Below are 26,249 nucleotides of genomic sequence, written 5' to 3' on the forward strand. Positions count from 1 at the left end.
TACAAGCTCACAATGCTGGCATCACATCACGTCATGAGCTTGTAGATCTGCTATCTGTATTATTTTTGAAAATCTTTTTAAAATGTTAGTTTTTTTGAAAATGTGCCCAACATAGGGCTGCCAGGTTTGATAGGAAACTAGTGCTGCCTTTAACATTCTTCAGGCATCTTCAGTTAATAGATAGATTCTTTCATTCATCTATCTATCTAGCATCCACCTATTGATCTACTGTATCCATTCATCCAGATATGAATTCATCCATCCATTCTTTTCATTCACTTCCAGTCCCAGGACCCTCTGCATACTTGCGCAGTACGATCTCGGAGGCGCCTTTGCTGTACATGCGGAAGCCTCCATCTGCGTTCTTCAGCACGGTGCTCATGGACTTGCGGGAGGAGTTAAAGGTGTACACTTTGTAGAGGCTCTCCTCTGGGATCTCATCTCTGATTGGCTGGTAGTCCCTCTTCAATTCCAGCACCAGGCCCAATAGGGAGCACTCTGTCTTATTGCCCACATGGCGTGGCAGGCCGCCCTCTTTCTCTGGTACCTAGACATTCAGGAAATAGCTAGATATGAAGTCTCTATATAAACATGTTTTGGTGTCATATCACACAGTGCATTATGTGGGAGATGTTAATCCAAGTGCAAAAACACAGCAAACGAGCACACAAAGAAAATGGATAAGAGAGACCAGGTTTGTGTGCCTGAGGGTTATTTAAAGCAAAAACATCTTTGTGTCTTATGTACGTAAAATGATACCCGTGAGAGTTAGTTACACAGCCTTTATCTTATTATTGTTTGACTATTGCAACTGCTCTCTGCTGTAGTGTGTGAGGGTCAGAGTTGCTACACAAGCGTTATGTGTTGGTTTACTGTAGGTGCATATGTTCAAGAACAAAAGGTAATAAGAAAGTTCTTAAAACACTAAAAACACTAAAACTGAACTCATGAAGGGTCTGCAGTGCACAACAGAAATATGCATGAATAATCACGCAAGAAATACAATTTGCCAAATAAGAAGCACACACAGACATTGATGATTAAACCGAAGCACTCACTTTGTGCACGTGCGTGTGTGTGTGTGTGTGTGTGCACGTTTCATATTCCTTGGAGTCCAGTGGGATAAGTACTAACCTGGATACCCTCATTCATCCATGTGCACACATATGTTCCTCCACCTCTCTAGCCAAGATCTTCAGTGCATGTGCATGTGTGTGCATTTCTGATGTACTGGTCCACATGCCACAAGCATTTTCAGAGCATGTTTAGTTTAATGATCAATCGATTATTTGGGTGCCCACTTGCAATGTCCTCATGGCCCACCAGTGGAACCTGGCCCACATGTTGAGAACCACTGGGTTAGTGTATATACACAACAGATCTGTGGCTTAGACACTAACATTGAATTGTTTACACACCCCCATCCTGTAACCAAGGGCCTTGATTACTTGGGCAAAGGTGATCATTCTCCTGGCACTAGCTCAAGTTCTATAGTAGAACTTGAGAAATCAACCTGTGAGGACCATTTTCCCAGGGACCCCACCCCTCAAGTGAAATATTACTTTTTATGATTAACAAATATCTTTAGAGTTAAGGATAGCCTACAATTAGGAAAGTTTTCAGGTTGGGGTCAGGGATAGGATTAGGCATTTAGGTGTTAGGCGTTTACGGGTTAATGTTATCCTTAAAATGGCACACAAAGAAATCTTTAAAATGGCATTTATAATTTGAAAAAAATAGCCATCCTAAAAGGTTGCACTCCTCTTGACTTACTTAACCCATTAAGACCGGGAAAGCATCTGTCATTTTAGATTTTAACTACTTTAACCATTATTTTATACTTTGGCTTTTTTTTTAAAACCATGAAAATGTGTGCAAATCTTTGAATATATATACAGTATATATTTTTAAAGCGAACATTTGTAACTCAAATCTTTGCTTCTGGGGTGGGTCCCTGGAACAAAATATTTTGAAATGGGTGGTCCGTGGCCAAATACATATAATGTTGGGGGTCCTTGACATGAAAAGGTTTGAGAACCACTGATATTATAGCAGGATTAAGAAGACATTTGTGGAATCGGCCTCAGGTCTTAATGAGTTAATACCAACGTGTGTGTGTGTCTGCTCTGCTGCAATGATGCATCATAAGCCCATGTCCTCACCAGGATCTTGGTGGTGTAAGCAGAGTTGATGGCGATACTGTTGACCAGGACCTCCAGTGTTGATGGTTTAATGGCCTCTGGCTCGGGCACCGTTCTGTAGTGCGTGTCCCCTATGAAGGCCTGTACCACGGTCATGCGGTTCATTGTCAGCGTGCCCGTCTTGTCAGAGCAGATGGCCGTGGCATTGCCCATGGTCTCACAGGCGTCCAGGTGACGTACCAGGTTATTATCTTTCATCATTTTCTACACAGAGAGGGGGGGGTGGTGGTTAGTGGCTATCTTTCACGCTTTATTTGGTTTGGCCATAAGAAGACATCCATGTGTCATTTTAAGCTAATCCCTGGACAAACAAAACATAACAGCAAAGATCATCCATTCTAGAGGAATAAGAAGCAAATATCATTAAAAAAAGGATAGAGATTGAAGGGATGTATTACGGAAATCAAACAAATATTACATACAGTACTGTATATACACACAAAAACATTTAAGATAAATAAAAGACAATTATGATTAAAAAAAAACAACATCGTCCACATTCATTATAGCATTACCTTGAGGGTATAGAACAAATAACAAGAAATGCTTAAATGTTTTTGTTGGTACAATAGGTGCAGCTTTGCTGTATTAAGGGCTAAATGTTGTGCACATACTATAAGGTGCTAGGGATAAAAACAAATCTATGACAACCTGGAGGGAACCATGGACTGTGCGTATTGTATGTCCGCACGGAAAAATATTTTAAAATAAATGTGTAACTCTGTGAGTGTACAGTTGTAACCAAATGGACCCATTGGATTTGTACACACTTTAAAACAGCACTGAAAACTTTACTGTGTGAGTTTGTTTGGGTCTTCATCATCACCTTCACAGAGTACGCCAGGGAGATGGTGACAGCCAGGGGTAAACCCTCCGGCACTGCTACCACCAGCACAGTCACACCGATGATGAAGAATTTGACAAAGTACTGGATGTAGATGGGTGTGCATTCCTTCATCCAGGGTCGGCCTTGCACGCCAAAGGTGTCCACCACAAAGTACAGGATCAGAATGAGGACCGTGACGGAGGACATGATCAGACCTGGATGGACAGGGAGAGGGGTGGCAGGTCAGAGTAAGAGGTTAAAGGGAAGGTCATTCAAATACAGACAGTTCCTTCAGCATATAAATTCAAAACTTTGTATTTAGTACCGTAGTAGATGCTCAGCAAAGTACATTTGTACAAATGGTTACATTTTAACACATTGAGTGCCAAAAACGGTCCGGACCGTTTTTGGCACTCAATGTGTTAACAAATGGTTAAATTAACACTGAGGATTTTACTGTGTGTAAGGTAAAGTAAGGTGATTGTATTTATACAGCACATATCATACAGACAGATATCACAATGTTCTTTACAGCATGTTGTGGACAAAACAGCAAAACGACAGCATTAACAATAGCAACAATAACGAGAACTGACAAAAGTGTGTGTGTGTGTGTGTGTGTGTGTGTGTGTGTGTGTGTGTGTGTGTGTGTGTGTGTGTGTGTGTGTGTGTGTGTGTGTGTGTGTGTGTGTGTGTGTGCTGCATTAGTAATGAAGTGCAGAGAAAATAAGTGCAATGTGTCAGTTACTGTATTAAGTTGGCGCCTCCCATCACAGATGTTTGACCAACTAAACCTAAAGCTTTTTTTTTTTTAAAGGCTCAAATATGAATGTGTTGTACTGTAATACTAGAAGGCTAGAAACTAAAAAAGAATTAGATTGAAAAATGCATTAAAAATGTCCATATTTTAAATAAACAAGGTTACACAGTAACTACAGTTACTCAATTACACAGTCTTTAATAAAACAATAAAATGAAAAATATTTAAACTATGTTTTAACTGAACTAAATTAACAAACTACTCTAAAAATGTGGTTATGCGCACATCATGGCAAGCTAGTAAGCTGGACCATTATGTTTAGAGCCTGTCAGACATAGATCTGCTGTGTCGTGTGTTGAAAACAGCAGATATACACGTACAAGCTTGTGACGCATTGTGAGATTGTAGATCTGCGTCATTAAGTAGAAATCAGGCTTTAGAGACTTGGGAAGATTCATAAGAGACAGAGGCATCGCTGAAATAAAATTATATTACACCACATTACCCGGGATAAATAAGGTCATGGACTATATCTTTCTGCTCCATTTCACTTTCCCGTCAACCACCTTTTGTGAGTGTTTTTGCTCCACATTCTATTTCTGTACAGGAATTAAAGGGCAAATTATCACTGGACCTGGTGCATGGCTAAAGAATACCACACTTACACTTATGAAAGCTCATGAGTGTATTAAGGTCAACTCAAATGACACAGTAAATGCATTCAATTCCTGAGTAAATCGTGTTCCCAGTAAAATGTGTACCTAATAAAACAGAGTGCATTTATGACCAGCCCCCTGGCCTCTTCACTGTCTCACCACTTTGCAAAAAGCACTTTATGTGTTTTAACAAATGTGACCCACTTTGTCACTTACAGACACCATTGACCCCAAAACACATTTGGAGTTCCATGCGGTGCAGGATATCAGAGATTAGTTCAGCATAATCTTACTGTCGCTTCCAGGGAAACGACAGTCTAGCATTTTTGTACATCAAATATTGAGAGAAAAGTGTCAGAATACATGTCAACATTCACCCAAAATCTGTTAAGAAATTACCATAAGGTTTGGTCCAATGCTGTTTCAGAAGCACATGCAGTTGGACCCGTTTCAAAGCAACTTCACTTAGAATACACTTTCTATGTTTGTATGTATTATTTCATAACAGCAGTATATTATCTTTCTCTGCTGGATTAAATATCCTTAGGAACCTACGGTTCCTGAGCCATGTGGCCCATAGTTCAGGAGCCCATCTCCTGTTTCTGTGGCATGAGGCAGCTTGATTTACAAGTACACCCCCTGGACATGCCAATAGTATATTTCCAATGACCCTTGATGCTGAGTGCCAAGCAGGCGGGCACTGGGTACCATGCTCTTATAGTCTTTGGTATGGTTTTGGCCGGGACTGAACCCAGACCTTCCAGTCTCAAGAGCGGAAACTGGAATGGCACACACAGGTGTTTCACACACTTTAAACCATTCAATCCAGGAAAGTGTCTGTGTCATTTTAGATTTTAGCCACTTAACCATACTATTTTTAGAAAATCATAAAAATGTGAGCAAATCTTTGAATATATATATATATATAATTTTTAAGCAAACTTTTTTAACTCAAATCTTTGGAACAAATGAATAGCCAAAATAAATCTAAAATGACACAGATGCGTTCCCGGATTGAATGGGTTAAACAATAAACTGTTTCTCCCCATCTACCTGAGAAGAGACCTTGAGCTCCTGTTCTATGAAAGAGCATTATCTTTGTTCAAAAGGGAGTATGACTGTCTGGTCTCCAGATAACATTTTCTTTTTAAAGTGTTTTAATTAATTCAAGGATGTGGCCTGCACAACATGATTACCCAAGCATTTCTATCTACACACGTTACATTTGATTGCACACGGCCCGGACAGCTGCCCTAGCTGTAATATAGTTATTGTAAAATTGCTTACTTATCTGCCGAGACATGTCATAAATTAAAATAAATTATATACATATATATTTTTATTTTTTTCCCAACCTGGCATCCCTATTTTGGCAATATTTATTTGAAATGGCATTTATTTATTTAAAATATGTAAAAAATAAATAATTCAAAACTAGCTAAAATAGCAGATCTACAAGCTCACAACGAATCACAATGCATTGTGAACTTGTAGATTGGCTATTTTGGCAATGAATACAGGTGTTGCCTTGAGCTTTCGACGTGTCCATCGGTGTGCCTTGGGAACAAAAAGTTAGAAAAACCCACCGGTAGAGATACTGTGTAATGTGTGGGTGTTGCGTTGTTCTCACCAGCCTTTCCGATCTGCACGGCCAGCCTGGTGAGCTTGCCCTGTAGCACCGACTTATCCTTCTTGGAAACTTGAACCTTCTTCACAACCTTGACCTCTTCCTTCTCCTCCGACTCGGCCGCCTCCTCACTCTTCAAGGGCTGGATCTCTAATGCAATGCCATCTTGGGTCTTAGCTATAGGGGAGGTGGGAGGGAGGGAGAGGGGGGGGTATTGGTGGGAGGACAGTGCATCGTGGGAGGACAGACACAAGGGAAGACGGGCAAGGTGGAGAGGGTTGGAGGCAAAGGTATAATGAAGATGTACGAGCGGGGTGGGTGGTGGTTGGTGGGGCGCATGGGTACGTAGGTTGGAGAATGGAGATGGACAGAGAGAAGGAATGTGGAAGGGTTGACATGAGAGAGAACGAGGCAGGAGGAAAAAAAAAAAGGGTTGGGGGCGAAGAACAGGTTGGAGGGAGAAGGATAGATGGGGAGGGTGAGGGTGAAGGAGGGCAGGGGGTAGGGTGGAGGTAGAATATGGTGGTTGGATTTTTTTTTTTAAAGATAAGGGAGTGGGGTTCAGGGGTGGTTTGGGAATGACGGGTAGAGAGGCAGACAAAAGATTGTCGGTTCAGTTGGGAGTCACAGAGACAATATCCTGCCAACCAGACCAGTGATCCACAAACTCAAGCTAGTCAAGCAAGGCAAGGGATTATAGAGATCCCTCTCGGATCAGAAAAACAAAAACCCTCAAAGAATCAAAAACCTGGATCGTAATTTTTGGTGAGGACTTATGCTTGATGGTAAAAATGGCATTTAACTTATTTCATAATCAAATATCAATCAATGCAAATGAAAACGGTCCAAGAAATTGGGCATTTTAGTACCTCTTGCAAACAAGGAACAGTGGTTAGTTATGAAAAAGTAGCTTGGTGAACATTTAAGCACACACAGCACAGAGTACAGCAGATGTGATAAAACAAAAGAGGATTTAACAAGAAAGTGTCATTCATAGACAAATGGTGTCCCACTTCTGTCAGGAAAGCATTAGACATCACAGCTATAACAAGGAACATCAAGGGGATAGGAGAATGAAAATTATTCCGCAGTTTCTTGTTTTGTCTTGTCAAATGAAAACATAAGTCGTCCTGCTATGCAACCCTGCTTCTGTTTTACATACACAAATGGCATATTTGCATTTCACCTCTTCATTGGCATGGTTTTGTCCTATTTGTAGAGCATAGTTTTCTTGATCTGTGCAACCTGGCATTTGCTGTCTCCAACAAACAGTTCTGATAAATATCATATCAAAGCACTGAATAGCAAAGTGTATAAGAAGGTGATTAATAATAATATTTAAAATAATAATAGGTTTCTTTTGACGTTTTATAGTAAGTGTATATTTGGAGCAGTTGTATGTCAATATAAATTCTAATCTAATAAAAAAGGTGACAATATTAGTTAATGTCCCAATGATTTACTTTACGTTCAGTACGGTTTGTCTAGATATGGATTTGTATGGAATTTTGTTAGTGAATGGAACAAATAGTACAATGAATATGATTAAAGGCGGCTGGACATACTAAAGTTGACAGTGATTGGAAATGACACAAATACACAGCTATACAAATTATGGACAGAAAGGCAGCAATAACTATATGCTAGCGAACTGTACCCATATTCCCTTAGAACCTCCTGCAGAATCAATGGAGGACTGACTTCTGACACCACCAACATCCATTCAGTATAAATACAAATACCAATGGACCATGTACATAAAGCATGTTAGTCCCCTGGATAACATGTGGTAATTGGTAACACCTTGTTCGCAGTATAGCATGCAAAACACAGGAGAACATTTTAAACATGGAGTGTGCAGTGGATATTTGGGGGAGGGGTCGACCAAGACTGAAAGAGATAATACAAAAATGTCAGAATGGATTAACAAAATCTGTCAGTCCTGTAAAAGGCCAATTTACATTATAGTGTCAAAGAAGGTCTGTTTTTAATAAAGCCTGAACACTTAAAAAAAATATATTATTTATTTATGAATGCAACTTGAAAAGTAATTTACTTCAGTTATAGGCCAGTGAGTTTCTGAAACCCGCAACTTGACAGCACTGCCAAGAGGAACGGTGATGGCTTTTACAAGACGTGTCCAGAGATCTAAAGGGACTGGATCCCTAAGGTCATTCAGAATTGAGAGCTCGTTATCACAATGTTAAAACTGCCCACATTTTTACATCTGAAGAGGGCAAACTATGATTGCTACTATTACAACTTTGTTTCGTCATCCTTTCCACTGCCTCCAAATTTAAAGGCTGAAGATATTAGACCTGGACAGACATAATTACCACGACCACCAGGTCTACCTCCTCATTTCTCCTCAAAGATAAGATTATTATTATTTTTTTTTATCTTACCTGACAGAGTTTGGCAAAGGATAGGTATCGTTTTGCAAATGTGCAAGAGAAGGTTTTAGGATAAAAGAAACCTAACCCAGGATTCTCCTTGCTATATGCACATGGTCCATTCTGAGGACAGGTTTTGGGACCAGACCACCAAGCACAACATAGAATAAATCAGAGAAAACAGAATCGACTGACACAGCTTCACAAGGACTGGACTGGACTCGCAGACTGGACTTAGGCAGAAGGACTGACGGATCAACGCACAGCACTTAAAAACAGACTCAGCACGGAACCATGGGACCACGCACGACGGAGAGAGAGGGGTGAGTGTGTGTCACAGTAAAAAGAAATAAAAGGAAAAAAAGGGGGGGGGGGGGGGGGAGTTGACAAACAAAGGAAGAAAAAATTAAATTACCCAGAAACCAAAGAAAACAACAACACTAAACCACCAAAAAACAAAAAAGGAGTGAGGGTACGAGGTAGAAGAAGTTGAAAAACTGTAAGCTGTATTTTAGCAAGATAGAGAGACAGAGAGAGAGAGAGAATAGTCAAACTGTGACTGGGAGGAGACAGCATGGAGTCCCGAGAAACACCCTGGAAAGAGGCAACAGTGGGAGATTTGACAGAAATCAAAGCCAAAAGGAATAAGAGGAAAAGAGAGTAAAAAACAACAGCAGAACAAACAAACAAATTCCACAGGCTGTGATACTGCAAGGGTGCAACTCCCACACTATAGCTTTGGCCCAAGGGATATTCACCTCATCCACTATGACATTCTGCTTTTTTGTAGTCCGGCTATGGATATAGCCAACAGGGGAGAATTGTCAGAAACTGTGACTTCGGACTTTCTCAGGCCCTCTTGTCACGCAAGTTACATTAGATACTTTGATGAAGTGAAACACAATTAGTGTTAGATAGGATATGCAGTTGTTTTATTCAAACAAGATGGTTACTTAGCTCATTGGTTCTCAAAGTGGGGTCCGGGGACCCCCAGGGGTCCTTGAGGGAGTTCCAGGGGGTCCCCAGCTAAATGATAGATTAGGCACCAAATGGACCCTTATGGGTCTGTAACTCTGAGAGTTAAATTGACATAGATTTCCCAATATAAATTGCGGTCCAAGTGACAGAAATGCCATTAAATGGGGTCCGTAGCCCTGATGCATGTCAAACTGGGGGTCCTTGAAATAAAAATGGTTGAGAATCACTGCTAGAGCCGTAAAAATCTTCTCTTATGGGGGTCCCTGGCATATCTTTTGAAATGGGGGTCCGCGGGCTAATAAGTGTCAATTTGGGGGTCCTTGACATGAAAAAGTTTGAGAACCACTGGCTGACTGTACTAAAATCGTCCTATTTCTGCTCACGACGTGTTGAATGGGCCCGGGGTCAACCGCCGTTATTTTAAGATAGTTGCATGAAACACAGTTTTTAACATTTCCTTAGCAATACAGCCTGAACCCTTGATAATGTTCCAAAAGTGGGATGGTTTGGAGCAGCATCTGTGATTTGAGCACTGAGCGGAATGTTGTGGGATAATGGTCATGCATGCGGTTAAAAATGACTGGGCTTCTGACTGGGCATATACTTTTTTGCTTTAATATTTACATTATAGAATGTAATAGACGACCACACAATTCTACACACAATAAGTTGTAGCTGAAAAGCTAAGCTTTATAAAATTTGATGCAATCTAGTGTATGACACTAGTACTATTGTGCTGACCAGTGGTGCCAAATAAAAATAACTAACTATTCACAATGCACATCATGACCAAGTACAATACAAGTTGACAGCTGGTCTTGAGTACATTCCTACCCAAAAGCTGCTGAATTTCAGTTAACTGAAACTAGATTAATCCTGCTGGGGAAATAATATGTCCCTTTCACTCTCTCATACCAGAGACATCAAAGGATGTTTAATGGTGATTAAGTCCAAGGGCAAGGGGAAGGAGAGAAGGTGGAGGGGCTAGACTGTGAGTGTGTGTGTGTGTGTGTGTGTGTGTGTGTGTGTGTGTGTGTGTGTGTGTGTGTGTGTGTGTGTGTGTGTGTGTGTGTGTGTGTGTGTGTGTGTGCGTGTGCGTGTGTGTCTGTGTGCGTGTGCGTGTGCGTGGGATGAAGAGGCATTCTGTCTGCAGCAGATGCCGAAGCTGTGGGAGGTGGTGAGGCGGTGGGGAGTGTGTGTGTGTGTGTGTGTGTGTGTGTGTGTGTGTGTGTGTGTGTGCACGTGATGGGACAGCTTGCAGAAGAGGTTGTACGTGTGCTGGATCTCACAGCACATGGGGCCAAAATGGTTGGAAACAGTCTGCAAGGGCTTTTGACAGCCCAAAGTATAATAAATGAGGGGCTCGGATATTTTCCATCTTACCTGAATGACTGGGCTCTATCCACATTTTTTCTAAGTTGTAACTGAAAAACGGGAGGGATTGTACCGCTAGTGACGTCACTTTCGGGGCCAAATCAGTTTGGCCTGTTTTGAGACCAATTTACATAAAACCCCAGATATGCTGTGAAAGCCTGAGTGCTCAAACTGGGGTATTTTTTGGGATAGAAGACAGGTAGGGGAGACCAAAAACACACAAAAAAGAAGGAAAAGTGCATGGTGTAGTCCCTTTAATGCGGTGATTACGCCAATACCTCAGATTGTCTACAAATGCATTATTATCTTACCTCAGATTCTCTACAATTGCACTATATTGTCTTTTCTAGTCTTTGTTTAGTCTGCCGCGACCACAACCACCCTCAGACCTGACCTGAGATCTGAGCGGCCCGTACGTCAAAGTCACGATAGAATGATAAATGCCAACAATTGCGGGGGTCTCGCCGTACGCCCATTATTTGGTGTACAACACTGTGATAAATGAGGGCCAATGTTTCTAAGCTATGCAGATAATGACTCCATTTGGTTTGATAATGAGCTGCGGGCTACATCTCTAAGCAGGCTAACAGACTCTGGAGGTAGGACGGGGTCTGCAGGCAGTGAGAGTTGCACCCTTCCACAGGTGAAGCAAGGCACCCTTTTTACAGCAGGTGTAGGGGCTAAGCAGCGTGAAACACACAGAGAGAGAGAGAGAGAGAGAGAGCTAGAGCGCGCAAGAGAGAAAGGTTGACACAAAACTCCCAGCCTGCCCCTGAATGGACAGGTGGAGGGGCGTGTGGCGGATGAGGTGGGGTGAGGTGGGTGGGAGGGGGGAGGGGAGGGAGGGGTTACCTTTGTTGCGATTTTCTGGGGGTCCTTGTTTTTTACCTGTTCGGACAGAGGAAGAGAGTGCGGTATGCTGATAACATGGCTCAAAGGAAAGAGGACAAATCATAAAACTGAAGGAAACGTAAAAAGGGCAAAACTTAATAGAAAACCACATGTGTGTGCTTGTGTGTGTGCTGAAATGGGCCATCAGAGGAGAGAGAGAGAGCAGTCATCTGTTCCAAACTGTGTTGGAGTTGTTTTTTAGAGTGTATTATACCGTAGACCAATCATAGTCTTCTAGTACCTTGCCTTATAGAAAGGCACAGAGATTTAGCAACATTAACTACATTCACACAGCAATGTGAGATATTGCACTAACATACACATACAGTATTCACGTGCAAAGCACACGGGTACATAGTTCGACAAACAGGCAGTTTGACAGAAAATGTGTTTTATTTCCTTTCGTTGTGTGTATGCGTGTGCATGATAAAAATATCGATAGATAGAAGTGTGTTGTGCTTGTGGTTGGTAGAATTCAATACTGTATGTGTGTGTATATACAGTATAACAAAGGCACTATAGCAGAAGAATGCCCCCAGACCTCAGTAAACATGTGTCTACCTCCCCACACACACACACACACACACTCAAAAAGAGTATGCATGTCTGTGAGCGTGCACGGTAATTTAACTTGTGCTCGTCTGGGTCCCTGAATGTGACATGAAGTGGCAGTGGGAGGGGCAATGTGCATGATGTGTGTGTCTTCTGTGTGTAGAAGTGCTGATGCAGCCACATGTGACAGCCAAGTCTGTTGTGTATCTCTGGCATTTCCAGAAAGAAAAAAAAGAAAGAAAGAAAACAAGCTTGTGTGTGTGAGTAGAAGGTCTGATGCAGCCATGTGTGACAGTGACGTCTGTTGCATGTCTCTGCCATTTTCAGAAATGCCAGGACGTGTGTGTGTGTGTGTGTGTGTGTGTGTGTGTGTGTGTGTGTGTGTGTGTGTGTGTGTGTGTTGACAAATGTAAATGTTGACTAATGCATATCAATCTTCACTGCTTCATTCTACTAAGTGGTCCTATTTATGTGGTTAAATCTGATAAAACTATAAATATGATTTTATAACATCATTAAGAGCCATTGATGACGCTCTTGAAGTATCATTCAGTTGATTAGTGGCCCAGATTCCAGAGCTGACAATTGGTGGGTGAGAAAACATTAGCATCGTCTCTCTCTCTCTCTCCCTCTCTCTCTTCTCTGAAGTGGCGCATTCATCCCTTGCAGAATGAATGCCTCAGGAAATCAAAACCTGAAGCCAAAATGTCTTGCAAAACACAAACAAACAAAACAAATCAACAAAAATGTACTGTCAAAAAGGTGTTAGTATGGACCACAAGTAAACCGAAAGCGAGAGAGATCCATTGCAGATGCATGATATTGTTCTTTTGGGCCTGATAGACTAGTAAAGCTTGGTTCTTATAATGTTAATACTTTGTTCACCGCAGAAAAATAATTACACCTCTAGAGAGGATAAGAGGATATCTAACCTCTGCTGTTGATGGGACCAAAAAGAGGACTAATGTTGAGTAAATGGAGGAGGTAGTGAAGGGTAAAAACATTTGGACGAGAGCGGTCTGCAGCACCCATATAATAAACACAGTAATACCAGGACCTTTTACTGTACATGCAAACTAATAAAAGCAAGAACAGCAGCATCAGTATCTTCAAGCTGAATTTCTGTACCACTGGAATAATGGAGTATAGACTAATGCACTGGTTTTCAACGTGGAGTCAGGGGACCCCCAAGGGTCCTTGAGGGGGGGGGGGGGGGCACCAGCTAAATGATAGTTAGTAACCAAATGGAACCTTATGGGTCTGTAAGTCAGCAATTGTACAAATGACAATAACTTGACCCCTTTGGGCCCATTTGGTTGCATTTAATGAGCATTTTGAAATGAGGATTAGAGTAGATTGGAGTCCCAGAGATAAAATCGTATAGAAAACGTTTATAAATCACTGGACTAACATATTTGGGTATCTAACATCATCGCCAATGCGACTTTACCTGAACTTTATGGCACATCGTTCCTCCTGCAACCACTTTCCCTAAACAATCGATGTTAAAAATTAAAAAAGGAGGAGAGAAAAAAAAAGAAAGAAAAACAGCAAGGGCCAGAGAGAGTGAAAGTGAGAGCAAGTTGGAGAAAAGCGAACATGTCAACATGAGCCTCTTCTGTTGGAGGAGCAGCTGTGACAAGGCATTTAGTTGGCATGCCCGTTTGGTTAGCCTTACTTTTCTTGACCTCTTTCTTCTTCTCCTCTTCGTTCTCGCCGGCGCCCAAGAGGGTAAAAATGATGCCCGTCTGCGAGTTGAGTCCGACAGCCGACACCAACATTCTGCCTGATCCCTCCATCACATGGGTTCCTGTGGGGAGGAAGAAAGAGAGAGACAGCGTGCACACTCAAGTCAAAAGTGTCGGCACGTGCAGCAGTTGTAGCAAACCTGTACAGTTTTAACCCATTAAAACCGGGAATGCATCCGTGTAATTTTTTTTATTTGGGCTATTCAAAAATAGCAGATATACAAGCTCACATGAGCTTGTAGATCTGTTTTTTTTTATTAAATGAAACATTTGTGCAAATCTTTGAATATTTGTAAAATATTTTGTTCCAGAGACCTCCAGAAGCAAAGATTTCAGTTACAAAAGTTTAAAACGCTTTAAAAAAATATATATTCAAAGATTTGGACACATTTTCACAATCTCTGAGCTTGTACAAAAGAAATCTAAAATGACAGAGATGCATTACCGGTTTTAATGAGTTAATGAAGGGATAATGATTCATGTTACATTATTATGCTATACTACTATTAGTCGAATGTGGCTGAAAAATGAGGAGGAAAAAAACGTTTTCATCTAATCTTGGCAACACCAACCTAACCAATCGGCGGGATTTCTAAATGCAAAGTAGTTGCAAAAATGGTGGCAAAAACAGCCGCTAACAAACCTACACCTTCTGCTTTGGAAACTAATCATGTCACTGCCTCAATAGGTCCGCCCTAAAGACTTTGGATTGGTTCTGCTTCTGCAAAAGAAAACTCTCCATTTAGACCGGAATAGTCGAGTACTACTCAAGTGAGATAATAATAAATAGAAAAAGTGCTCCTCGGAGCACAGGTCTCCGCCAGGTTAGGTAGGTTATTGTGGGCCAGCAATGTTCGGAATTCAGTCATTATAGAGGGGAGTGGAATGTGTAGAAGTTGAGGGGTTAATGTTGCAGGCATGAATGCCGAAACAAGATTGCTGACACTGCTGACACTAATTCGGTGCACGTTCACACAAACATCAGATATGCCGAGCATTGCCGACACATTACCTGCAAATCTTGTATGTCTGAATGGGGCTTAAATGTCATCTACTGTAGATTGTAGAGTAATTTTAGCTACTTTGATACCAAAGTCTTTCATGAATTTTAAATAAAAGGTTTAACATTAAAGAAAAGCTTTGCTGATTTTCAACCTCAATCCCGATGTTCTGATGTGAGAAGATTAATAATATAGTGTGGCAAAAAATACCCTATGTCTTCTGCGTATGTGTCCGTGAAATGCTGACGGCAAGAAACAATGGCCTCAAACGCATCATTTCACAGCATTGAAAACGGAATTTGCACTTGATATGATATTGATGCATTTCACATCATCGTTCCGCAACTGGATGTTGGATGTTTTTTTTGCCTTCATTGCTGTGTAATTATAAGCATGCAGTCTTACCGGACAGTAGCATGGGGTCCTTGTCCAGAGACTTCCTGACTTGGTCTGATTCTCCAGTCAGAGAGCTCTCATCTATCTTCAGGTCGTTGCCTTGGATCAGGATGCCATCAGCAGGAAGCAGGTCACCTAACAAGTTCACCATTGAGAGTAAACGTTTGATGATGGCTGTGTTTGAGTTGTTATGAACATTATTAGTGACAGATTTAACCAGATAAAATGTTATTAGTGACATGATCACTGGAGGAGGAAGAGATGCCAATGCTATGGCTAGTATGTGTCCTTTACTGGTTAATCTACATGAGAAGTGACAATTGACTGCCCGATTTCCTTCCTGTCTAACGTTCATATCTCCTTCTGTCTGAGATTCTCTTCACCATAACTCTGGCCTATTAATTAGAGCTTACTAATAGAGTTAATGCAGTAACAGCATCACAAACTTAATTTGTATACTTTGTCACACGAATGTGATGCATTGTGGGCTTCAAAGTTAGTCATTAATAGTGCGCCGAAGTATAGATTACGCTCAACTGTCATCCTATCCCGAGTAGTGGTACAGAGGAGAGAAAGTAAAATTCCTAAGCTAATTGAGTGCTTCATATTGCCCACACCGTGGTGCGAGTCCTGTGGAATACGTTCAATCATGACACAACATCAAAGACAGCCAACGTTCTCGCCTACTGAACTTGGCATTTTAATTGGATATTAATTCACATGTTCCTACATTAACTGATGACACCCGGCTGCCCCCATCACTTGGAAACAAGCCGCTGGAGCAATGAATTATTGAAATAGTTTTCCCATATGACATTTAATTCAGCAGCAGAGTATCAGATAGTAGTTCTCCATGTTGATGTTTTTTTTTTAAACCACCTTTGCAAATAAAAATGCCTACAAATATGCCAATGTTAAAGCTCTTACCTGTCATTTTTGGTGTGTGAATAAAATGTTATTTTGCCCAATCTGTAATGCAACTTATACAATTGGGGTGGCTGTATTTGATCGCCCTGCTCTTCTAACGAGACATTTAGATCTTACTGTATGTTGGACATGACCTTTGATCCCCGTTTCTGGTTTGACACAAATACATACATGTATGACACTGAAGGAGACAATTCAATTTCTCCCCAGAGCAACCAGGCAGGCTCTATTAGCTCAGCGGTAAAAATCAGCACTTGCGCAGGAGACCCGGGTTCTCCTGCATAAAACACAACCTTTGCTCTTTGCCAATAAATTAAGTTCTGACAAATCCTGGCATTGTTTTATGACCCTTACATCAGCAGGGTGGCTTGATTTTTAATCTTTATGTTCAAAGTACTGGTTATCTAGACAGAAATTAAACTCTACTTTGATAATGGATGCCAAGGGCATGGTATGACGCATTGGAAAAAGGATGGATATTTTCAACAATCCATACATCTTGTAAGAGTAATGAGAACCTACTGCTTTCCATTCAACCTCAAAAGCACAGACTTTTCCATTCATTCAACTTAATTTGAACACTTTGAACAAGTTTAAACTGAAAGGGGGAAAAAGTGAATCAAAAGGCAACGCATGACTCTCCCACCATAATATGTCTCATCTGATCTCTCACCATATTTAATCTGGGCAATGTCTCCCGTCACAATTTCAGCCACAGGGATCTGGATGACTTGACCCTTGCGGATGACGGTGAACTTCTGCTCCTGCTCGATGCGGCTCTGCAGCCCACGGAACTGCTTCTCCTTGGACCAGTCATTGAAAGCAGTCACCAGAACCACTATGGCGACAGAGAAGAGGATGGCAGCACCCTCGATCCAGCCGGCCTGCGCTTCACCCTCATCCTCTGCGCCAGCGGCAGCCTGCCCACACACTGTAAAGGAACAGATATTGTGCATGGTCAGTTGCACCAGCTGTTCACACTGAGCTTAATTATTCCAATATGTTTTGTTGAGTTTGAGAGGCGGCAGCATAGACATAATGTGGACAATGGGCATTTCCATTCATAGCAATGCTGTGCTTCTATGTTAAATACAGAAGAGGAAGTAATCAATCCATGGGAGCCTCTGTGACATGTTTGTCACAGAGATGCATCGTGGCGCAGGGGTAAACTCCACCATTGAGGAGATTGGGGTTCAGTCCCTCTGCGGTGCCTCCGGATTGGCTTGACACTCCAACGAACACAACTGGCAGTGTTCACGGGTGGGAAAGCCAGCAGGGGGATTTATCCATGTCATTGCACTAGCCACTGCTACTGGTTGGTGGCCTGTTCAGTGAGGAACGGGGCTGGGAGAGATAGCGTTATGCTCTACCGTATTTGTCTCTACCATTTAAACTCCCCACTGTCAAGTGAAAAGACGTGGCTGGAGAATGACCTCCTCAGACCAATAGTAGGGTTAGCATCAGGGGCCGTGTGTGTAGTGCATTGACCAAGGAAAATTGGCATGATGACTAAACAAGTAAATTGTGGAGAATATAAAAAATAATTTCTTATAAAGGAAGAAGTGCTGGTTATATGGTATCTATAGCAATAAGTGTCACTGCTGGGTCCCTCGGAAAACTAGGTGGCCGTGAACACTTTTTATAGATACTTTGATCTATGGCCTACAGTGACTAATTTGTTAATGTTAATTGCTTTTCTTAATTGGACACAACTGGCACCACTAAGCATTACTATGCTATTAGCTACCTACTGTTACACATTCATTACATTTGTGTGATGTAACGAAAATAAGTAAATCAAATTTGACAAATGAACTGATGACTTTATGCACCAACTTAGGCAATGGCTATAGTTAGTGTATGAACCTAATTGTTTTTTAGTTACATATGTTCAGGCGTGAAAATCTAAGACAACTCAGAGCACTACAACACAGCTTGGCCATTCAAATCCAGATGTTATGTTGGCGACTGGATTTGTCCAATCAAATCCGGATGTTACGTTTTTGACGCCCACCCACAAGCCAATTTTAAAGGAGCACTTTTTCAAACGTATCTTCAGATAATTGGTCCTCACTCGCTCATCATAAGATGCCACAATTTCTGTCTACTCTGCATCTCAGAGGTGGGCCATGGATAGTTACCAATGACAGGGGGATTCCAAGCTAATAGGAACTACGGTACAGTCTTTCTCTTACTGGAAAGTTAGCAAGCTGAAATAGAAGCCATTGTGTTCTTGCATCAATTTAAAAAAAATACAAAAAAGGTATGAAACCTGCAGTAGGCACTGCTGGAAACCTGCCTACTGCCCTCTTCTGAGACACAGAGCCAGCAAACAAAAATGGTGCCATCGTATGATGAGCATTAGTGAGGAGTGAGGGCCAATTATATTAAGATAGGCTGAAAATGGATGAAGTGCTCCTTTAATGCAAGATTAGACATACATGTATCCACTTGGGCAAACTACTACTTACTCTCACTGTCGCCCCCTGGTGGGTGGTAGAAGGAAAGACCCAGGGAGATGATGGCAGCAATCTCCAGGATGATGAGGGTAACATCCTGCAGGGCTTCCCACACCAGCGCCAGGAAGGACTTGGCCTTTTTGGGAGGAATGAAGTTCTTCCCAAATGCATTATGGCGCTTTTCTAGATCAGTCGGGTTACCAGACAGACCTGCGAGGGAGGAGGAAACAAAGCATGTGTTCAAATTCAGAAATGAATTAAATCAACCAGTTAGTGTGTTGAACAAATACTTTTAATGTCCTGGATCAGATGTAGCTTAAGACCTGTGTCACAATTAATTACTCCTCTTCTCTCTTCCATGTTTAAAATAGTACTTGTGTCATGACATAGTATTCCTCTGTTATAGGACAAAAGACAGCAATTAAAGTGCGAGGCCTGCGTAATGACATCTTTTATGTTTATGTCTGTAATGGGAACATCAGTGGTAGCCACATCAAATGAGGGCTTGGTTCCAAAAGCTTGCTGGCTGACCAAACATACCCATCCACACCCAATGTCAACCACCCACTGCACACAATCTGCTGCACGACAAGTGCCAAGCAGGTTTGACTTGCATCTTTGACAAGACAATGTCTACAGACAAGGTCATGTTTTATTTATTTATTTAGATTGTGTAATGTGTTTTATTATAGAATGTGTGTGCACACACACAAACTATATGAATATGAGATTTCCTCGAGACCACAATTTGGATTAAACAAGATTAGAATGAATTTATGCAGTGGATTAAGAGTCAGTCATTTATCCTCTTTCGTGGTCACTGCTCTCTTATTGCAGTGATTGTCCATCCAGCTTCTGGAGTGTTAGAATCATAACAAAAAAAAAAATCCAAACACAATATTGCCAATTGTGCTACAGTACTTGCATAGTAAAATCTTGAGTGCTACTGTAGTCTCAATCCAAGACTGTAAAAACTGACCTTTTCTGATCCATTTTTACAGGATTTTGCTGTGTGGTGTAGTTTTTCATGTAGATGCATCCAATAACTCAGGTGGCTGTGCTAAACCTTTAAGTGCCAGTATTTTGTGGTCTATGTAGATGAAAACAGATGCCCTCGAGTCAATCCATGCATTTCTCTCCTTAGTTGCCAGCTGTGCAACTGCTCAGACAAAATCAGTAGGGGAGCAGTTAGAGAGGGCAATGAAGAGCCCATTGTGGGGAGCTGAACAAAGACCAGAGGCAGAAGAGGAGAGACCGAGGAGAGGAGAGAGAGAGAATACAATGAGTCTTGTGTGACACTCTCCTGCCACGTTCCTTCCTAAGGCCAGACGTTGCGCTCGCTTCCTGGCCTCAGTTAAAGAAATATGCGCCTCTGGGTGCGTCTGAGCCCCTTCCCAACCCACCACCAATACACATCACAACAAAACCTGCCATCCCCAATTTCCCTGCCTCCGCGCTTTCTCCGAGGAACAAAGACGCAATGTACTGTACAAGGCCTCCTAACCTAAACCAACTCTCTGTGGCCAGAGAAGAAAGACAGGGGCTTATAAGGGACTGGGGCACAACAAAAAAGTCTAAAGTCTAAAACAAAGCAGCCATGTGAAATGCACTTGCTCTGGATGGAGGGCATCATCTTTGGGTAGCGAGCGATGGGAAGAGACAGGCGTATTCTCGGGGGAAGCTCGGGGCCAGACTGAGGGTTTGCCTGCGTCTTGTTTGGCTGAGCCTGGCCTGGGGCTGATGGATGTCTGAGATGGAGGACTGTGTAATGTTTCATTTTTACTGTCACTGTGTCTTCAGTGGTCAGTGAGCACACAGGATAGGGGAACAGGTGCAATATGGTGTTGAGAGGGAAGAGACATAATAAGAGTGGAGAGGGGGTGAGAGAGAAGAAGAGAAATGGGCTACAGGGTGTGGAGAGGGAGAGATGGGGGTAAAGAGAAGTGTATTTATTTATTATTTATTTGTTTTTGGCAGGGGGGGGGTAGAGAAAGAAAAGATAAAGACCATATAAGTGAGGTGAGGGGGCTGATCTATCTCTCTAACAAGTACTGTACTGTAGATTCATCGGTAAAATCGAGAGGGTTTATCTCAAAGAGTGTACAAATGTACACCAAATGGACTGTATACTCTTTGAGTTACAAATTTACCATTAACACAGAGGATTTGACTGTGATTCACCATGATCCAACAGGATGTTCAGCATCAGCCGAAGAGTGCGATAATGTGCAAAGGTGGAGGCTGGAGTTCGAAGTTGTCTGGGATCTCAGACAAACGTGACACAGCATCTATGGAGCCTTAAAAAGCCAAAATCTACTTTAGGTTACATGTCTTGGGACTTTTACACTGTGAGTGGAAAATAGCCCTTAGTCATGAAACTGTATTTCATAAATAGTTCAAACTAGATAAATGTGCACCTCAAAGCACAGGTCTCTGCCAGCCAGGTAGTAGAAGTCAATCTTAGCCAATCAGGATAAAATATGAAAAATCGGACAGGTCTGTCTTGATGGCATGGCTATCGAGATAATGTGTACCGATCTGCGTGATGTTTGGACACATTCTGTAGGAGTAATATCAAAAAATGTGTTTAGCAAAAATCTGCCTCCTGGTCGCACTAGAACAGGCTGATGTGAAAGATTTGGAACAGAGGTTCTGCTCTGGACTCCAGGAAGTGTGCATGCAGTTTCACGCCAATCGGTCCAACGGTGCGGGATATAAGCTGTAGACGGACGGACGGACGGACGGACGGACAAGGATGGACAGGCAGGGGCAAAAACATAATTCTAGGCCACGCCTTCGGCCTGGCGGAGACAATTATTCATCACGTACTGCAATTTTGATCTTCCCTTCCACAAACACGCACACTTGTGTTTGCTGGAACACCCAGCCAAGATTCAAACCCCTTGTCTCTGCGGTGGTGGGTGACTGAGGAATTTCATGTGGACAATACAGGTTTTGACTCCATTCTATTGGGGTTGAAACTTGTACCCCTTTTTGTTTAAGGAGGGATAAACAATAGGTCAATGAATGGATAACAGTGATTTAGAAGTGTGTATAGAAGTGCAATAGATTGGCGCAGTTTGCTCGTTCCCTCGGTAGCAGAATGACACATTGTCACGCCTGAATTTCTCTGAAGCGACCAAAGCTTTTTATTTCTGTATTTACTAATCATATAAGTGGTGTTCATGTGTGAAGATTAGCTTGCAACAAAACATGAAAGTATCATGAACTTGTATTTGCCACTAATCTTATTTTTGTCAATAAATGTTAAATCCAGTGCAAAAATCCCATTGGCTTTTAGTAGGCTTTTCCTCCTTGTGCCTGTAAAAATGTCATCCCTGGACAACTTTATACACTGGACTCGAGGATGATATTGTCCTTATGAATGCATCACTGTGTCCTTATGAATGCATCACTGTGTGAGTATCGGCATGTTTTCTGTAGGATTCTCCCTGGACACAGGAGACATGCTTTGGAATGCATAGCGAATGTAAATGGACAAACAATGCCATGACCTTGGTCAGATTGAGTTGAATTAATTGCTCTCTGTGGCATAATGGTAAGCAATCCTCAGGGTACCGTGGTGGCTCAGTTAATTAATGCACAATGCAGCGCATAAGCACATTCATGGGTTCAGATCCAGTTCACGAACTCAGCCCTCACTTTCTTGTCAGTACCGGTTGTATTATCGGTTCAAATATTTATGCAGAGATGCTTAAATATCCCCCTGCTCCCCCTTTTGATATAGAGTATACATGCATATCTCCAACACACCTGTTGCTGAAACAGCCATCATTCAAAATAAATACACATTTTTGTTGTGATTTGTCTTGTGTACCGTCTTCTGACTTAATAATTTATAAAAGATCCATTTGATGGTTTCTTATTTATCGATAAACCATACTTTTTCCTCCACAGCCTTTCTCCAACCAGACAGTATCACTCTGCTTCAAACTGTCTCTAGCTGGGTTCCTCCTCATGAGCTCTGCTGTTGTCAGAGCACTGCTACATATGGCAGCACATCAGGGAACACAGCTTGCAAACTCAGAGTTCCCTTCCTCTTTCCACCTCCTGTATTCTCTCTACCTCTCTCTCCCCCATTTTCTCTCTACCTCCTTTTACTCTATCTGGTAAATCCTCTGGGTTGTTACTTTCACTAGATTACCAAAAGTGCATAGCCTCCTCCCACCTGTCCTTTGTCAGTGTGTGTGTGTGTGTGTGTGTGTGTGTGTGTGTGTGTGTGTGTGTGTGTGTGTGTGTGTGTGTGTGTGTGTGTGTGTGTGTGTGTGTGTGTGTGTGTGTGTGTGTGTGTGTGTGTGTGTGTGTGTGTGTGTGTGTGTGTGTGTGTCTTACAGCCATTATGCTTGTGGGCATTTGTTTTTCCCACAGAGGCGTTTTTAGCCACATTGCGTGTTTGTGAGATTTTTAATCCAAAAGTCATGCATCATGTATTTTAGTACTTTAGGTTCAATCTCAATTGTCTTTTTCACTTCCTGACCATGTTCACACGACTTTCCCACCCGTCATGCAAGAGCGAAATTGGTCCTGTGTGAATATGGTTAATTATTTTTCTTCTTTTTTTAAGATTAATTGTTTGGCTTTTATGCCTTTATTGATAGGATAGTAGTCTGACAGGAAATGGGGAGAGAGGTGGGGAGCGACATGCAGCAAAGGCCGTCAGGATCGAGACTCAAACCCGCAACATGCTGTCAGGCTACTTTGGAGCCTAGGTGCCTGGACCGCTACGCCAGCAGTCCAGGCCAAATATGTAAATGAGTGTGAAAGCAGTCTCAAAGTTCAGATGCTGACTTTTATATGCACCCCTTGACCTTCAAAAGGCTGCTCACTGATTATCTATCTCTCTCTTCTCTTCCTCGCTTCCAATGTTCCACTCCATAATGATATGATGACTACACAGCTTCTCAAAGTCATTGTCTCCGCTTTTTGTCTCCTTCCAATCAATTCTCGACCAAATTGCATCTTTTGTTCATCTCCTCTCACACTTTATCACTTAAGCCCTATGAACTTTTTCAATTTGAGTACTGTGACAATTTTCGCCTATAATGACATGCACAAAATAGAGACACCAGGGTGAAAGCCTTTGACCCCCCCCCCCCTCTGTCTTCCCAGTACAACCCTTCACCTGCTACCATATTCACCAACATATGTATTAATCACTACTGCAAGGCCATGTTGTCAGGGACGTGCAGAGAATGTTAGCGGGGCAGGGGCTGAAGTTTCAAAAATGTTCTTGTTTGACATTTCTAGACAGATTTAGAGGAATCTCATTTTAAATTAACATTAGAATCATACTCATAATATTCAAACCTCAATATTTTCTCATTTTCCTCACTCACTTTCATCTCACCAGATGACAAATAAGATAGAAATTAACAGTGTATAATACTTTGTTTTGTTTACACATACACCTCATCTGTCTCAAATTAAGACGGACCACTCATGTGGACATGTGCGTGCGTGGGTTTGGTTTCGGTCTTGGCCTTATATATACAGTATATATACTTTGTTGCGCGCAGTGTCACACCGAAAGTAGCCGATCTACAAACTCACAAGTCCTCATGCTGCGACGTTTTGTGAGCTTGCCTTGTAGCTATTTCCGGAGTGTGACACCACGCTCAAGCCTTTACTAGAGATACGGCATATGGCATTCTACACAGAGGACAGTTCTTTCAACATAAAATGCTGCATTCAAGTTCAGGAGAGTTTGGAAAAGGCAATTCTCTTCAATGCTGCCTTCGGGTATACGGCATGCACGTGCCTGCATGTTGTAGAGGAGAAGCCCAGAAGAGCTAAACAAATAGGATATGTTTCGAATATTAGACCTTTGAGGCACATGCCTGCCATGTTGTAAGAGAGAAGAGCAGAAGAGTCAAAACAAATACGATGTGCTCTGAATATCTGTCCTTTGAGGCACATACAGTGTGCATGAGTGAATGTCCCACTGGAAGCCCTTTATTTATTTATTCAACCATGACCAGGAAGTAAACTCCCTCTCACAACTCATTATTCATTTTGCAAGTGTGTAGACAATGAACATGATTTCCAACATTAGAGCAGGCAAACACTAACTGGTTGGATCTGTTTTAATCAACAGCAGGCAATCTGATTCTAGGGTCTCTTTCAAGAGTGAAGATTTTGGTGTAAACAGTCCCATTTGTTCATTTATTTAAATGTTTTCATGGGACCAATTCACCCATTTTCAACCTATCTTCATATAATTGCTCAAATGATATGGTTCATTATTATAACATTGTACGATTTCTGCCTACTCACTCTGTGTCTCAGAGGACTGGGGACAGTTCGGAACCCTCCTACCAGTGACATCATCGATGAGGAATCCAAGCTAATAGAAACTGCATGCTTTCTATTCCTGGAAAGTTAGCATAAATAGAAGCCATTGTTCTCGCCTTTGAAATCTTGTTTGAAAAAAAAAACCTGCCTATTGATGATGTCACTGGTAGGCGGGTTTTTGAAGTGGCCACAGCCCTCCTATAAGACAAAGAACATGAGCATAAGTGAGGACCAATCATATGACGATAGATTGAAAATGGGTGAAGTCGTCCTTTTTGAAAACCTTGTTTTGTAACTAGGCAATTTGTTGGCAATATTTCTTACTTTCTTCCATTTTGTATTCTTATTTACTTTGATTTAATACATTTTAGTCTTCACTCATTGAGTGCCATTGACGTGTTTCACAGTGGCGCAACGTGCCAATGACGTGTTTGGCGTGTTTTTGAAAAAAAATGTTAAAAAAAACATTCAGAAGCCAAGATATCATCATTTGAAGAGTTGCTGCTCCATTCACTTCTTGTTTAACTTATTACTGAAAAAAGCTGTATCTCGGCTCCTGAGCACTTTTTTTTTACTATGTATTTTTGGCCCAGACATGTTATTTTCAATTTGTTGACAATTAATGTCAACAAGGTCCGATGACCTCGTTGACATTTGTGAAACCACACAGTGCAACCCTCAGTGATTAGCACCCATCAGGGGATCAATTATACTGGAGATAAATATCATGTGACTACTTGAAAAAGGTATAAGATAATTGAAAAATTGCTGGCACAGTTCGCAATTATTTTTTTATTTCCTTTGCACTGAATGAGTTAAGACATACATTTTTAGGCCTTGTATGAAAGTAATTAATACAATACATCCTGTAAGGTGTAAGCAATACCTTACAAGCAGTGACAGCTCGTTCATTATGTGCAATGGACCCCCAATGGGATGAAGAAAGAGAAAATTTTTATTCTACCATTACATATAACTCTAAAAGCAGTGACTGGCCATTGTAAGGTGTTACTCCAAAAGTGGTGTCTTCAAACCACCTAGAATGTCACAATCAGGATCAAGAGTCCCATGTAGCCGTAGGCCCGCCCCTTTGAGGGGCACCTGGGTGCAAAACTTGATTTGCACCCAGGTGGACTCATTGACTTCAA

The 26,249-nt window shown here is 41.7% G+C and overlaps 1 protein-coding gene across 1 annotated transcript in view; it reads right to left on the reverse strand.

Annotated features, from left to right (window-relative positions):
- The window catches only part of LOC311049561 (plasma membrane calcium-transporting ATPase 1-like), a 133,260-nt gene that overhangs the window by 48,450 nt on the left and 58,561 nt on the right, over positions 1–26,249 (reverse strand). Inside the window, exons 3-11 of the mRNA XM_084063201.1 lie at positions 18,802–18,999; positions 17,004–17,261; positions 15,413–15,538; positions 13,937–14,068; positions 11,668–11,703; positions 6,074–6,247; positions 3,028–3,242; positions 2,163–2,405; positions 306–547 (exon numbers count right to left, since the gene is read on the reverse strand). Of these exons, the coding sequence (XP_083919327.1) occupies positions 306–547; positions 2,163–2,405; positions 3,028–3,242; positions 6,074–6,247; positions 11,668–11,703; positions 13,937–14,068; positions 15,413–15,538; positions 17,004–17,261; positions 18,802–18,999 (1,624 nt within the window). The remainder of the gene's footprint in view (positions 1–305; positions 548–2,162; positions 2,406–3,027; positions 3,243–6,073; positions 6,248–11,667; positions 11,704–13,936; positions 14,069–15,412; positions 15,539–17,003; positions 17,262–18,801; positions 19,000–26,249) is intronic.

Source organism: Gymnoscopelus microlampas (genome assembly GCF_963454915.1).
Source record: "Gymnoscopelus microlampas genome assembly, chromosome: 7".
NCBI classification, from domain to species: domain Eukaryota; kingdom Metazoa; phylum Chordata; class Actinopteri; order Myctophiformes; family Myctophidae; genus Gymnoscopelus; species Gymnoscopelus microlampas.